This window comes from Microtus ochrogaster, chromosome 15 (assembly GCF_000317375.1).
Source record: "Microtus ochrogaster isolate Prairie Vole_2 chromosome 15, MicOch1.0, whole genome shotgun sequence".
In the NCBI taxonomy this organism is placed as follows: Eukaryota; Metazoa; Chordata; class Mammalia; order Rodentia; family Cricetidae; genus Microtus; species Microtus ochrogaster.
In genome coordinates this window covers 1,935,030-1,950,907 of record NC_022017.1, presented here as the reverse complement: position 1 = coordinate 1,950,907, position 15,878 = coordinate 1,935,030, and the positions used below count along the sequence as shown (strand labels likewise).

The 15,878-nt window shown below is 51.7% G+C and overlaps 1 protein-coding gene across 1 annotated transcript; it reads right to left on the bottom strand.

Annotated features, from left to right (window-relative positions):
• Positions 1-4,214: 4,214 nt before the first annotated feature.
• Sp7 (Sp7 transcription factor) lies at positions 4,215-12,966 on the bottom strand. The gene is made up of 2 exons (XM_005353812.3): positions 12,946-12,966; positions 4,215-5,671 (listed from the first exon to the last, which is right to left on the bottom strand). The coding sequence occupies exons 1-2, from the start codon at positions 12,964-12,966 to the stop codon at positions 4,403-4,405; spliced, it is 1,290 nt and encodes a 429-aa protein (XP_005353869.1). The 3' UTR covers positions 4,215-4,402.
• Between the last annotated feature and the right edge of the window lie 2,912 nt (positions 12,967-15,878).

Sequence of the window (15,878 nt, the reverse complement as noted above, 5' to 3'; positions counted from 1 at the left end):
CTGACCGAAGAGAACCTTCTGCCTACATGACCAACACGGACCACGTGACCAACGTGAACCACGCGGCAAGAGCCCAGGCCCCTGGGCCCATCCCCCAACTCCTTACCCTACATAAGCTGCACCCCATCTCTAATAAACGGAGGCTCTGACAAACTTAGCATGGCCTTCTTCCTCTCTCTCAGCCCATATCTTACAGATAGTGCCTCTCCGGGACCCTGGACTAACTGAACTGCCAGGTGGGTTACTAACCCTAGACTAAGTAACCCGCCAAGGCAATCAACACTAAAGCTCCCCCAAAACCCCAAACATCATTCCTGCCTATAACTTCCAGCACCTTTGGGTGAAGGCGTGTTGCCCCCACCTTCCTCCTCTGAATGTCTGAATTAACTTTTTTTTTTTTTAAGATTTATTTATGCCGGGCGGTGGTGGCGCACGCCTTTAATCCCAGCACTCGGGAGGCAGAGGCAGGCGGATCTCTGTGAGTTCGAGGCCAGCCTGGTCTACAAGAGCTAGTTCCAGGACAGGCTCCAAAGCCACAGAGAAACCCTGTCTCGAAAAAAAAAAAAAAAAAAAAGATTGATTTATTTATTATATATATAGCATTCCTTCCATGTATCCCTGCACGCCAGAAGGGGGCACCAGATCTCATTACAGATGGCTGTGAGGCATGTGGTTGCTGGGAATTGAACTCAGGACCTCTGGAAGAGCAGTTAGTGCTCTTAACCGCTGAGAATCAACTTTTCATGTTGCCCTGGGACAAAGCTACAGTGCCATTCTGCCACTCTGCCCCGATCAGCCTCGTTCAAGTACAGCTTTCCTCTTCCACACTGCTAACTTAACATTTTAAAAAATGATTTTTACAATTTGTGGGTTCAGAGGAGGCCAAAGTGCAGGCCTAGCACGCTCCCCCACTAACTTAGCTAGGGGACGCGACGGCCCGGGCGATGCAGCGACTGAGGCCCAGCGGCACCACCCCCTTAGGGCTCCCCGCGTTTGGCCATAGGTTACCACCGCTCCTCCTACGACCTGAGCGAGAAAACCCGGGCAGCGCTGAAGCTGCGGCCAGAGACTTCTAAGGGCCCCACACAGTCTGGGAGGCATCGCCGGGGCCTGAGCTCGCCCTCCTGAGCTGGGCGCCGCGAGCCGGTAACCAAGCGCACATGGCCCGCCCGGCCCTGTTTGTCCTGGCAGCACGCCGCCGCTATTTGAGGCGGTTTTTATCTCCCAGAAACCAGCAAAACCCCAAGCCGAGTCTAGGAAGATGAAAGGGGCCGAGGGACCTGGGATGGGAGGACTGTAAGACTGCGGCGAGCGGGAGCTGGCACCGGACAGGCGGAGCCCGGGAGGCGACATGGCCAGCCACTGGGGTGGGGGTTGGGGGAACCCTGTGCGCCACGGAGCCGGGGTCCGCTGTCGCCCTCCGCCTCGGGTGTGCTCCCCGGTGCCCCCCACGTCCTGCCCACTCTCCCGGGTCTCCTTCGACACAGCCCCCAGCCCACGCGACAAATCCTCGGAACTCGGATTTCTTCAAAGCGCCTTTGAAGCCGCGTGCCCGGCCAGAAGGCTGGGGATCTTGCACCTGGGCAAAGGCACGGGTGGAGCGGGTTGGGGTCGCCTTCGGGTCCCGCTCCTCCACTCTAGCGGCGGGGTGGACCACGGCCCGGGCGCCGCTGCCCAGGAAAGCACCCTATGCAACCCCTCAGCCCTGCGGGGGAGCCTTGGGTGCAGGGGCTGCACAAAGCCCTATTGTGGCTTGGGGACGGCCGCCACAGAGTGGCTTTTGTTCCTCCACTTACTTCGAGGCAGGCACGACTGATTGCAGGCCCCGGGCAGGGGGCGGGTTACGTGCCAGGCGGGTCAGCCGGCCAGGAGTCTCACCACCGACGCGCGGAGGCTGCGCCGCGAGATATCCCCGCGGTGGTCACAGTTGATACTCCGGTCGGGTCACTGCTCAGACCAAGGTCAATGGTACCGACTGAAAAAGCCGTGGATAATAAGCACTCGACCTTCCCAACTCTTCAAATAGCAATAGGGAACTAAAAACTCAACTCCTACCGGCCTTTAATCCCAGTATTTGGGAGGCAGAGGCAATAGGCGAATCTTTTTGAGTTCGAGGCCAACCTGGTCTACAGAGCGAGTTCCAGGACAGTCGGGGCTACACAGAAAAACCCTGTCTTGAAAAAGCCAAAAACAAAAGGAAAGAAAGAAAGATAGATAGATAGATTCAACTTTGTTAGAGAGCATGACCAACGAAGTTGCTTTTTTTTTTTTTAAAGTTTCAGCGTGAAACGCAATCGCACCGGATTAAATATCCCCACCTTGCTAAAGAAATGTCCCATGGGGCTGGAGATATGGCTCAGTGGTTAAGAGTACTGCCTGCTCCTCCAGAGGTCCTGAGTTCAATTCCCAGCAACCACATGGTGGCTCACAACCATCTGTAATGAGATCTGGCGCCCTCTTCTGGCCTGCAGGCATGGAGGCAGAATGTCATGTATACATAGCAAATAAATTTATTTATTTATTTATTTATTTATTTATTATGTATGCAATATTCTGTCTGTGTGTACGCCTGAAGGCCAGAAAACGGCACCAGACCTCTTTACAGATGGTTGTGAGCCATCATGTGGTTGCTGGGAATTGAACTCAGGACCTTTGGAAGAGCAGGCAGTGCTCTTAACTACTGAGCCATCTCTCCAGCCCCATAATTTTTTTTTAAAAGAAATGTCCCAATCGGGCAGTGGTGGCACACGCCTTTAATCCCAGCACTCGGGAGGCAGAGGCAGGCGGATCTCTGTGAGTTCGAGACCAGCCTGGTCTACAAGAGCTAGTTCCAGGACAGGCTCCAAAAAAACCACAGAGAAACCCTGTCTCGAAAAAAAAAAAAGTCCCATGGCCCATCCATCCCCCACCTCTTCCCCTTTTCTCACCAGACACAATTTCAAATCGAACTTTTATTTATTAAATTAAAAAAAAAAAGTCTCCACAAGGGGATGATCCTTTCAACGATGTATGTTCTTCCCAGACTCCACGGGCTTTACCCTTTTTTTTGGTAGAAGGAGCAGGGGACAGAACCGGAAGACCCAATAGTCTCAGGAAAGGCGTCCAAAGGCACAAAGCGGCTCTTAAAAGTCACTGAAATGGAGTGGAAACTCAGATTGGGGGCCTGTGGCTGTACCCTCAAACCCGTTTAGGGACCTCTGTTCTGCAATAAACTCTTCTCATGGCTTCTAGGCCTTGCACATTGTAGGCATTTAATAAGTATTTGATTCACTTGAACTTATTCCCAGAGAAAGCCTTCCCCCCATTTCAGAAGGGGCACCTCCAAACCAAAGTCCTGTTAGGTGGACTTTCCCCAAAGGACAAGCTTCAGAAGGCAGCTGCAAGTTCTCGGTAACCATGACAACGGCGGTTATTAGCCTGAGGCCGTCACAGGGTTTGAGAGGGATAGTCCAGAGAGCTGGAGTCCAGGCAGTCCAGTCCTCCCCTCTGCAGGACTTGAAGTTTCACAGCTTCTGGCTGGGGCTGGGGATCTTAGTGACCTTACTGAGATACACCCACAGAAACTCTAACTAACAACCCAATTTTAAAAAACCCACTGAGACCTTGATGATAGAGATCTATGAACAAGATCTCCACTACCGTTTTTTGTCTATACAGAAATGCATTTGACTAGAATTTCCTTAGCAAAAAAAGAAAAAAAGAAAATCCCCTTCCCTCTCCAGCTCACTCTACCTGACCTGTCATAACTTAGATAAATAGAATTATTATTATTACTATTGTTTACTCCTGGTGCGTAGGGGTTAAGTACTCAAGGCTGGGGCAGCCTCCCTGACCCTGGGGTCACCCCATCTTGGGGATCAGATCCCCGTTGGTCTGCCCCCTTCTTGGCACTATGCTCCCAGCCGGGTAACTAACACCAATTTCCCTAACTCTGCTTCCTAATGAAGAACCACCAGGGGGCAATAAATTATCATCATCATTGTGTTTGCTTTTTTAAAAAAAAGGCTCAAGGGAATGAAGCACAGCAGAAGCCTGAACTCAGCCGGAAGCTGCTGGGGAAGTCGCGAACAGGGTTGGGAAGCAAAAAGATTCGATGGCAAAGAGTTAATGAGGGCGATGGGAGTCCAAATGGAAGAAAAAAGTAAGAGCTGTGAACGTGGAAGGGATGAGAAAGTTTAGGAAGCCAGAGCACAGGCACAGGCAAGGGCTTGAGAGGAGTTTGACTAAGTGGGTAAAGGGAGAAGAGCTAAGGAGATAGCCAGGTTAGTAATGTCTAGGGGTCAGGCGGAGAAAGCCCCCAAGTATAGCATGCATAGGAAAGAGTGAGGGGCAAGCAGTGGCCCACCACACCAAGAGAGCCTGGCAAGAGGACCCTGGAACTGGAGACCTTCCTCTACCCAGCTCAGATCTCTAGCAGGTTGCTCTGCTCCGGACTGCCTCCAGGGGCTTTTTCTGGGGGTGCAGGGGAGGTGGAAGATCGGGGAGGCTGACTGGCTTCTTCTTCCCCGACGCTGCGGCCCTCCCCCAGCTCCTTAGGACCACTTGGGGGCGGCCCCGGGCCTGGTTCCCCGTGGGTGCGCTGGTGTTTGCTCAAGTGGTCGCTTCTGGTGAAGCGCTTGGAGCAGAGCAGGCAGGTGAACTTCTTCTCCCGGGTGTGAGTGCGCACGTGGCGCTCCAGCTCGTCGGAGCGGGTGAACCTCTTGCCGCAGAAAAGCCAGTTGCAGACGAAAGGCCTCTCGCCAGTGTGCCAGCGCAAGTGGGCTTTCAGATGGGAAGCCTTGCCGTACACTTTGCCGCAACCAGGGATGTGGCAGCTGTGAATGGGTTTCTTCCGCAGCCCAGCAGCTGCTGCCCCCAGCCGCTCGAGCTCCTGACAGTTGGGGCAGTCGCAAGTAGAACGGCCTGCCCCACTTCCGGCATATCCACCACTACCCCCAGTGCCTGCACCCCGCGGGGGTTTGCCTGCACCACTCCCCTCCAGTTGCCCACTATTGCCAACTGCCTTGGGCTTATAGACATCTTGGGGTAGAACATGCTGGGGCCCTGATTGCAGGAGGTGGGGCGCTGGGTAGGGAGCTGGATTGAGGGGGGCAAAGTCAGATGGGTAAGTAGGCAGCTGGGGGTTCAGTGGAGGCTGGGTAGGGCCTGTGGACAGTGTCCCTTGTAGCCCATCACCCTGGCCCTGGCCACCACCTAGCCAGTTGCCCCCAGGGTGCATGTCCCACCAAGGAGTAGGTGTGTTGCCTGGACCTGGTGAGATGCCTGCATGAATACCTGCCTTGTACCAGGAACCGTAAGGATGGGCCATGTCCAGAGAGGTGTAGACACTAGGCAGGCAGTCAGAAGAGCTGTGCCCCTTGGGCACCAGTAGCCCAGGGTCTTGGGCACCAGTGGGCCCAGGAAATGAATGGGGAAAGGGTGGATAGTCATTGGCATAGCCAGAGGCTGGGGCAGGAGGACTGCCTGCAGGGGAGAGGAGCCCATTGGTGCTTGAAAAGGGAGCTGGGTAGGCGTCCCCCATGGTTTTGGGGGCTGAAAGGTCAGAGTATGGCTTCTTTGTGCCTCCTTTTCCCACTGTTGTCGCACAGTCCCGCAGAGGGCTGGAGCCACCAAATTTACTGCACGCTGCTGTCAGCATGGCCAGGGGACTGGAGCCATAGTGAGCTTCTTCCTGTAGAGAGAGCCAGAGGAACCACTTAGGAGGAAAGATGAGCGTGAGAAGAGTGTAGCTATGGGACTGAGACCTACAGACACGGAGGACAAAGCACAGAGGAAAGCTAAAGAGACGGGGATCTAGAGGGAAGAGTGGCGTGCCAGCGAGGCCCTGGACCCCTGGACCCCTGGAGCCAGAGTAGGAGAGGCCCAGACCTGATACTCTAGTCCAGCAGGCAGGAAGTGCCCACTGTGGAGTCTGAGGAAGAGCTGGCTGAGGTGAGAATTGGGGCCCTGACCTAGAAAAGTGGACTTGAAGCAGACAAAAGCCAAGCCATGGCCAGGGACTCAAAAAGGATGCCCCTCAAAGAAGAGCATGACCTGAATGTGGTAGCTCACACCATAATTTAGGAGGTGGAAGTAAGAAAAACCAGAGGCTCAGGTCACCCTCAGCTATACAGCAGTTCCAGGCCAGAGCAGGCGGCATAGACCCTGTCTCAAAAGCAAACAGGCCGGGAATGGTGGTGTATAACTTTATGCCTGAACTCTAAACAGAGGCAGGAGAATCTCTGTGAGTTCAAGGCTACCCTGGTCTACACATAGTAAGTTCCAGGACAGCCAGGGCTATGTAGAGAGACCCTGTCTTGAAAAACTGAAACTAAAAACCCAAACTAAAAAGCCTAGCTCCTTAGGACACCAAGGCAGGAGGGTCACTTGAGTCCAGGAGTCTCTGAGATGAGATTGGTCAGCATAGCAAGGCCACTGTCTTCCACATCGTCTCCACACAAAGCAGTATGGGGGCACAGAGAGAAGCAAAAGCACTGGGGAACCATGTTGGACCCCAGTCCAGATTTCCCTGGCTTCACCTCGCTTCCATTTCCTATTTCTGCTTCAGTCCATGACTGAAGAGTCACCGCCTCATCTCCCTGAAGTCAAGTCCACAGGCCCTGGGAAGGAATCTCTTGGCATGGACTTTGGAGCTGGGAAGCTAGAGGAGAGGACAGCAGAGACACTGCTGGGACACCGAGAGGGAAGAGGGCTGCAGCCAAGCCTAGACTGGAAGCAAGAATGGTTTTCAAACAGGCATTGGGCGCCTCCTGCTTCTTGGTACTAGCTAGTGTTCCTCTGAGCAATGGAAGAGTCCAATGTCATCAAGACTCTCTAAGACAGCGAGCTGGTTAAGACACTGAATTATAGCCTTTCTCTTTCATGTCTCAGTATCCCCTAACATGTGGTCCATGGATGGGCTGGTCCACACCAAACCGTTCAAGCGAGTGAACGGAAGACATAAAAGTGGACTGAGGAGGCCTTTTGGAAACACGGAAGTGGCTGGGCGGTGCTGGTGCACGCCTTTAATCCCAGCATTTGGGAAACAGAAACAGGCTGATCTCTGTGAGTTCGAGGCCAGCCTGGTCTAGAGTGAGTTCTGGGACAGGCTCCAAAGCAACAGAGAAACCCTGTCTCGAAAAAACAAACAAACAAACAAACAAAAAATTCACAGAGGTATCCAGGTGGTGGTGGCGCACACCTTTAATCCCAGCACTTGGGAGGCAGAGGCAGGCATACTTCTGTGAGTTTGAAGCCAGCCTGGTCTACAGAATGAGTTCCAGAACACCCAAGGCTACACAGAGAAACCCTTTCTTGTTTGTTTGGTTTTTTTTGGTTTTTCGAGAGGCTTTGGAGCCTCTCCTGGAACTAGCTCTGTAGACCAGGCTGGTCTCGAACTCACAGAGATCCACCTGCCTCTGCCTCCCGAGTGCTGGATTAGAGGCGTGCGCCACCATCGCCCGGCTGAGAAACCCTTTCTTAAATGACCAATCTGAGCACCCTCGTGACTGTCCTGCCTCAGGAGCTCCTGGTACCCCTCCTTAGGTCACATTCAGAATCTCATGGGAAGAGATGCAATCTAGCATCCTTGGCTAGTATGTACAAAATACTGGGTTCAACCCAATTACCTTACAAACAAAGAGAGAAAATGAGAGATCCTACAAAAGCTTGGCCATATGGGGCCAGTGAGATGATCCAGTGGGTAAAAGCATTTGTTACCAAGCCTGATGACCTAAGTTCACGCCCCCACCCCGCACCAGAACCCAAAATGACAGGAGAGACCTCCCACAAGCTGTCCTCTGTCCTCTGGCTTCCACACATCCCATGGCATGGCATTCACATAGATACACCCCCACCTCGTGTGTCCGTGTATCACACATTTTTCTAAAACCTGGTTATTGGGGCTGGAGGGATGGTTTGGCACTCAAAAGCCCTTACTGCTCCTCCAGAGAGCTGGGGTTAGGTTCCCAGCACCCACATGGCATTTTCAACACCCTCTTCTGGCTCCGCAGGCACCAGGAACACACATGGTGCACATACATCCATGTAGCAAAGCACCTATACAAGTAAAGTTAAAATTAAAAAGTACTAGTTGTGGTGCATGCCTTTAAATACAGCACTCAAGAGGCAGGGGCAGGCGGATCTCTGCATTCAAGCCCAGCCTGGTCTACAAAGTGAGTTCCAGGATAGGATAGCAAGAGTTACAAAGAAACCCTATGGGGGGGGGGATAGGAAAGAAAAAAGAAAGGGGAAAAAAAGAAGGAAAAGTAAAGAAAGGAAGAAATAAATAAAAAATCAATGTCTAATGTCTTCCTAATAAGCCTTACAAAGGAAGGCAAGAATCCAGGGTTCTCAGAGCTGCCTGGTGGCCCCTAGTTCAGTGTGCAGGTGTGAGATGAGATGCCAAGTCCTAGAGGTGAGGCTAGTGTCTCCACATCTCAGTGAAGGGCTTTGCGATCACGACTTCTATACTGCACCCCTGCCCAACTCTCTATCTTTGTGTGAGGTCTTGTTAATTCTACAGCCTCCTGCCCAGAGGTGGTGGTGCACACCTTTAATCCCAGCTCTCGGGAGGCAGAGGCAGGAGGATCTCTGTGAGTTCGAGACCAGCCTGGTCTACAGAGCTAGTTCCAGGACAGGCTTCAAAGCCATAGAGAAACCCTGTCTCGAAAAAACAAACAAAAACAAACAAACAAAAAAAATCCTACGGACTCCCAAATATGAGCCATCAAATACCACCCAAATAAACTGTTGTTTATTGTCCATCAGTAAACCTCTGGACTTTCCCAGGAAGAGTTTTCCTGAAGTTTCCCCACCCACCCCCACCCCCAGACGGTTGGTTTCTCTATGTAGCCCTGGCTATCCTGGAACTTGCTCTGTAGACCAGGCTGGCCTCGAACTTACAGATATCCTCCTGCCTCTGCCTCCTGAGTGCTGCTGGGATTAAAGGTGTGCGCAGCCACTACCACCAGGCTCCCTGAAGCTTCTAAGGGCCCAAGCAGAGAGGTTAGGGCAGGAAAGCTGGTGGGACAGGAGTAAAATTTAGCATGAAGGGGAGGTGGCGACATAGGAACTCAAAGACTTGTGGAAACCAACATGGGACACAAAGGACACTGTGCCTGTGCCGCGCAAAGCTGTGGTATGCCACTATGGTAGTGACAGAGAAGCAGGGGACCATAAAGGGAGATGTTTGCTTTAAGAGACAGAAATGGACAGGAAAGTAGAAAAACAACAGCAAGGAAGGCAGAATAAGCAAAGAAAGGTGGTCAGGGATCCCGGGCCAGGAAAACACAGGAAAAGACAGGAGAAGGAAGCCGGAGGAGGAGAAAGGCATACACTTCCCACCTAAGAAAACCTACCATGGCGATGGGCCCCAGACAACCCCAGAGCAGGTCATTCCTCCCTCCTTCTCCCCCTTAGCTGCTGCCCCTCCCCCTCTGCCCAGCATGGCCCTGCTCGGCTCCGACTCCGGTGGCTTCCCTGCGGTCGGTTTATTTTTAAAAACGCCGATGCGGTCCCCCGCCTGCCCGGCCCTCACACTGTGGCCACAAGGGCCTCAGCCAAGCCCAGGGACCCCACCCAGCTATGGGAAGGTAGGGAGGGGTAAAAAAGACAGCCAACCCTAGGCTGACATGAGACCCCGACTTTGGGAGCAAGGGCCAATGGGGGCCGTGGAGGTCAGAAAGAAAAAGCAAAGTACCGGCCTGCTCTGGGGGCCAAGCGTTGGAGAAGTTCCACCCCAGCGCTGCTCGCTCTCTGTAAGAGCTGAGGGAAAGGGTTCAGGATTCCGGGCATACACTCCTATGTATGATCATATGCATTACCTTGTAGAAACCAAGATATCCATTTTCCAGTTTCCCTGTTCTTCATCCCTGTCCCACCACCCTTTAAAATAAAAGGCTTAGCCAGGTGTTCATGCCCTTAGTCCCAGCACTGGGAAGCAGGCAGGGCTCTATGAGTTTGAGGCCAGTCTGTTCTACGTAGTGAGTTCCAGGACAGTCTACATAGCAAGATCCTGTCTCAAAAAAGGAAAAAAAAAATAAACAAAATAAAAGACTTAAAGTACTGAATGAGGAGCTTCTAAAGAAAGATAAGCTTTCTCTCTGATGTCAAGTGAAGTGAAGGGACTGCCTGATTCCAAGTAACTCACATGGAAATGCTTACTACACTTCTGACAGCTGAGGCTGAGCACCTTGGCTTCCTGGTCCTACTTCTAGCTTTCTCCCGAGTTTTCTTAATTCACCCAGCTTTATAGTTTTTTTTTTTTTTTTTTTTTTGGTTTTTTTTTTTTTTGGTTTTTCGAGACAGGGTTTCTCTGTGGCTTTGGAGCCTGTCCTGGAGCTAGCTCTTGTAGACCAGGCTGGTCTCGAACTCACAAAGATCCGCCTGCCTCTGCCTCCCAAGTGCTGGGATTAAAGGCGTGCGCCACCATCGCCCGGCTCAGCTTTATAATTTTTTAAAATGTTCTTGTAGGCAGTGGTAGAGCATGTCTTTAATCCCAGCACTTGGGAGGCAGAAGCAAGCGGATCTCTATGAGTTCGAGGCCAGCTTGGTCTACAGAGAGAATACACAGAGAAGTCTTTTCTTGAAAAACAAACCAAATTTTTTTATTATTTTATTTTTATTTTTATTTTATTATTTTATTTTTATCTTTTGGCTTCCTAGGGATTTGGACCCAAGGTCTCATCCCTGCTAAGCAAGCACTCCAGCACTGAACTGTATCCCGACAGCACAGGCTTCCCAACTCCATGCCTAGTGGCCTCCCCTCCCCAGCTCCCCTCAGTTCAGCTAAGTGTCCTTACCACAGCACTCGCTTCCCTCTCTGAATCCCAAGTTCCTTCCACTGCTGGAGAAGCTACTCATCTCAGAGGGATTCCCAGGGCATTGCAGAAGAACCTAAGACCCTAAAAACTAGGTATAGAAATGGAGAGACTGCCTTAGGTGGTGGCATACACCTTTAATCCCAGCACCTGGGAGGCAAAGGCAGGCGGATTCTGAGTTTGAGGGCAGCCTGGTCTATAGAGTGAGTTCCAGGACAGCCAGAGCTATGCAGAGAGACCACGTCTCAAAAAAAAAAAAAAAAGAAAGAAAAAGAAAAAAGAAAAAGTGAGAGAGAGAGATTGGTCCATGGTTGGGTTAGGTGTGTCTTGATCACAGGGAGCTGGAGACCGGCAAGCCTAGCACCCAAAAGCATGCATTCTTATTGCCAAATGCTTCTGTCTTTCCAGAAATTCTCCCAGCTGCCCCTCCCCCAGGCACGCGTGCCACGCTGGCAAGGCTGGGAAGCTATGCATGCCCACGACACTGTCCCTGCCCTGGCCGACCCAGGACTCAAATGCACCTTTTTTTATCTGCTTCCTCAAAACCATTGTTTCAATATAGTCTGTTGAGTAGAAGTATGTGCCCATAGTCATACATATACATAATAATAAATAAAGAAATTTAGACTCTATTGGGGAAGGGGCCACGATAACAATCGGTACACAGTGCTGTTGAGAATAGGTCTCTGTATCGGGATATAGAGTGTGTCCCGCCATACTGGCTTGTAGGCCATTACCTCAAACTCAGTCACAAAGTCATTATCTCATAACCTTATGGACACCACTCCTCATGTGGACTGAGCACTTACTAAACTAATCCAGCTTATAGTACACACGCATTCTTGTGTACACACGCACCACACACCTGTGCCCACAAGCAACGTAGGCAACTCTAACACTCACACACGGGCCGGTGGACACAGAAGTGACTACACGCACACACGCACGCACGCATGCACATCTCCCACAGGTTTAGCCAGGTGACTTTCTGATGAATCAATCACCAAGGACTCGTCACTCCTGGGACCTGAGTTAGTGCACCCAGAACAGAGGTTTTGTTTGTTTTGTTTTTGAGACATGGTCTTTCTACGTAGCTCTGGCTGTCCTGGAACTCTCTATGTGGATTGCGCTGGCCTCACCTGCTTCTGCCTCCCAAGTGGGATCAAAGGTGTGTGCCACTACTTCGGGCTGAGATGTGGCTTCTGAATGCCCCCAAAATAGGAACAAGTCGATGCTGCTGGAGGGCACTGACATCCAAGGAGGATTATCTCACCCCAGATTCCTCCAGAAGGACCCTGAAACAGCACCAAGTGACTGGAGGACCATAAGTCCTCCCTGTCCGACTCTGTGCTTTGGGTCCCCCAGAAGCCATGGCAAAGTTAGTGATTTCTCAAGATGCCAAATTCATATGGTACCCTAATTTTCTCTGTCTTCAGAACCAGAGGCAAGGGATACTGGGGTCCCAGCCTGAGGGGAGTGGCCCAGTCCTCCCTGGCGCCTCCCACTCCCAAAATAGAGCTCAGTTTGTCTTTGGCCGAAAGCTAAATATTTGTGAGCCGGGCAAGCGGCCTCAGACCCTGTCCCTCCTCCTTGGTTCCCTCTCAGGTCAGCCCCCCACATGCAAGGCTGTTCTCCTCTTCTCTCCCACAGCCTCCCTCCTCTCCCACACACCAGCTCCCAGTCCAGGCTCTCTCCTCAACACAGACTTGACCAAATCTTGCTTAGTAGGAGCCCTAGACATGGGACTCCCTCCCAAGCCAAAGAACTAGCTGAAGGCTCCTCCATGCCGGCTCAGACACTATCCGCTGTCAGCCTACCTGTTCCCTGCTGTCATCCCCCCCCCCCCCCCCCCCGTGTTCTTGCACTCCTCACAGTTAGTGCCTAGGTGACCTTAGGGGTCCTCACTTTCTTTTTACCTAACTCTCTCTCCCCCTTCTTAACTGCCCTCCGACTCCTGGCCCTGTTTTCCCCTCCCTTTGCTTCTACCCCCTGTTCGCCCCTCCTAGGACACTACTCATTACCAGAAGGATCCTGGAAGTGACTGGCTTTGCAGCTACCGCCTCTGTGAGCTGAGGGGGTGGGGTAGGCATGGGTTAGGACCAGGAAGATTGTACCTGGTTTCCTAGGAAGAGGAGGAAACAGTTACCTCAAGCAGAGAGGACGCCATCCTCAGGCTGGGGATCAGGTCCCAAGGAGCCAGGCAGATGGAGAGAATCGAGGAGCCAGAGGGAAAGGGGAGAGGGAGGGAGAATGGGAGAGAAGAGATCTAAAGTTAGAAGGGACTGGGGGGTGGGGGTGGGGGGGCTGCTCTCTGTCTGTAGGGATCCACCCTCCTAATTACAGCTTTCCCAGCGGAGAAGACTCCGGATCCAATGAGGAGGGCGAGAGAGGGAGGCAGAGGGTCCAAATTTCCTGTTTCATTTGCTGAGCTCCCCAAAGAAGGGATCTGGGAGGGAGAGGAAAAAAGGGGGCGCCCAGGGAGCGGGTGGGAAGCAGGAATATGGGCAAGTTGTCAGAGCTTCTTTGGGGGTGCTACCAGGAAAGGTGAAAAGGGCTGGTAGACCTAGGTGTCCTACATACCCCAGAAATCCAATAGGCATCTGTGGACAGTCCCCAGAGCTGCTCGGCATCTGTACCTGGGGTGTCTGGGGTTGGCTGTCCCGTCTCCTCTCAAGAGGTCTGGCAGGAAGACTGCTGGCAAGGGGTGGCCTGAGGGCGCTGGGAGGGATCCACTCTTCTCTCAGGTCAGCTCGCTCTTGTTCCCACTCAGATCCAATCCTACAATCCCACTCTGACTGGGAGTCCTCACGGCTACTCAGTGGCGCGGCAGCTTCTGTTGCTGCTGCTGCTGCTGCTGCTGCTACCGAGGTTGCTGCTGCCGCCGCTGCTCTGCTAAAGGAAAGAACAGGAGGGAAAAGGAACAAACCCCAAACCACTAATTAGAGATCTGGGGGGGGATGGGGGATTGGGGACGACACTCACACAGAAAGACTGGAACACACTGACATACACACTCATGAACAAACACAGGGATGATGCATGCACACGTACATACTGCTACCCACATAGGACTGTCACTGTGGTGAATGAACACAGACAAACTCACATACAATGAATATGATGCCACAATGGGGCACCTACACTACCACCCAGCACCCCCCCAACGCTGGCAATGGAGATGCTTTCTTGTTCATTCAGCCACATAAAAGCAGGATTGCACTGTGAGTGTGTGTGTGCGTGTGCGTTGTGTGGAATAGGAGGGATGATCTGCTAGTTGTGGTTGTGTGTTCTGCCCAAACTGTCAGTGTCAATGAGTTAGCCTGGAGCAAGTCATGGGGCATGGGAAGACCATGGCACAGTTTGCAGAGGAAGGTATCCTCAATGAGACCTAGGCCCACCTAAGTTTGTAGGACAGAAGCTGGAAGTTGAGATTTCAGGCACGCAGGAGTGAGGGTCAGAGCAGAAGGCTGTTGGGTCAACTGATTCATGCCCATACTTAGCCTCTTGGGATTAATCTCCCCCTTCAAAGAACATTCCAGCTTCTCTCACTCCTGATGCACCAGTTGCCATCCCTGATGTCTTCTTGGCTAGGTTTTTTTTTTTTTTTTTTTTTTTTTTCTTTTTTTGGTTTTTTGAGACAGGGTTTCTCTGTGGCTTTGGAGCCTGTCCTGGAACTAGCTCTGTAGACCAGGCTGGCCTTGAATTCATAGAGATCTGCTTTGCCTCTTCCTCCAGAATGCACCACCACTGCCCAGCTTTTTATTTTTATTTACTTGGCTAGGGTTTTAATGTCCTTCCTTTAGTAGGTGGTCTCTCTCGTAAGTCATCTTGTTTCCTAGGTGGGGCTTCTCTGCTCCCTTCTCAGTGGCCATGCAGAAGTTCCCTCTACAGAGAGAATTTATGCTAGTGCTTGATCAGGACTTCCAACTGTGATATCCCATCCAGATGAAAAAGAGAAGGGATGTCGATCAAGACAGAGAGGGAGATCTAAAGTATTAACTCATGCCTTGTCTCTAGGGATAAGTTCATGGGGAAAGACTGGACAGCCAAGCGGTAAGCATAGCATCTGTTGGGGCTGGAGAGATGGCTCAATGGTGAAGAGCACTGACTGCTCTTCCAGAGGACCTACCTGGGTTCAATTCCCAGAACCCACATGGCAGCTCACAACTGCCTGTAACTCCAGTTCTAGGGGACCCACCAACACCCTCACACAGACATACATCCAGGCAAAACACCAATGCCCATAAAATAAAAAAATAAATAATTTTTTTTTAAATAGCATATGTCCCAAAGGAGACCTGCCTGGAAGGGGACCTGCAAATCCCTCACCCCTCTGCTCTCAACCTCGCCTGCCCTTTCCCACTCTCTAACAGCCCCCACTTTCTCTTTGTGGGGGGAGAACCCACTTCCTGTTCCTTTTGTCCTCACAGCTTTTCAAAGAAAAAAAAAAGAAATGGATGGTAGGGACCTTCATGGTAGCTTAAGTTGCAAGCAGAAGGCGAGTTCACGGAGGACTTGAGTTCTGGATCCCAACTCTCAAATTTGATTTCCTTGGGGAGGGCTGGGATTAAAGATTAGCAAACACAAACTGGGCAGTTGTGGTACACTCCTTAAGTCCCGCACTTGAGAAGCAGAGGCAGGCTATCTAGACTTTATGAGTTTGAGGCTAGCCTGGTCTACATGGCCAACTTCTATGCTAGTAGATCTATGCAAGGATCCTTACTGAGACCGTGTCATTATAAATAAAGCGGGGCGTAGTGCTACACACACCTTTAATCCCAGCACTTGGGAGGCAGAGGCAGGCGGATCACTGCGAGTTTTGAGTCTCCTGGTCTACAGAGTCCCAGGAAAGCCAAGGCTATTACACAGAGAAATCCTGTCTCGAAAAACAAAACAAAACAACAACAAAAAAGAGACAAAACAAAATCTAGAGAAAGCAGAAAAGAAAAGGCAATGACAACAAAACCGCCTTAAAAAAAAAAAAAAGAGCCGGGCGGTGGTGGCGCACGCCTTTAATCCCAGCACTTGGGAGGCAGAGGCAGGCGGATCTCTGTGAGTTCGAGACCAGCCTGGTCTACA

What these genes read in the sequence shown, in the direction of transcription:
- Sp7 (XM_005353812.3), bottom strand. Translation starts at nt 12,966, where the DNA reads ATGGCGTCCTCTCTGCTTGAG. An exon ending in TGGCGTCCTCTCTGCTTGAG is followed by an intron (nt 5,672 to 12,945) that starts GTAACTGTTTCC and finishes CTCTCTCTACAG; the next exon opens with GAAGAAGCTCACTATGGCTC.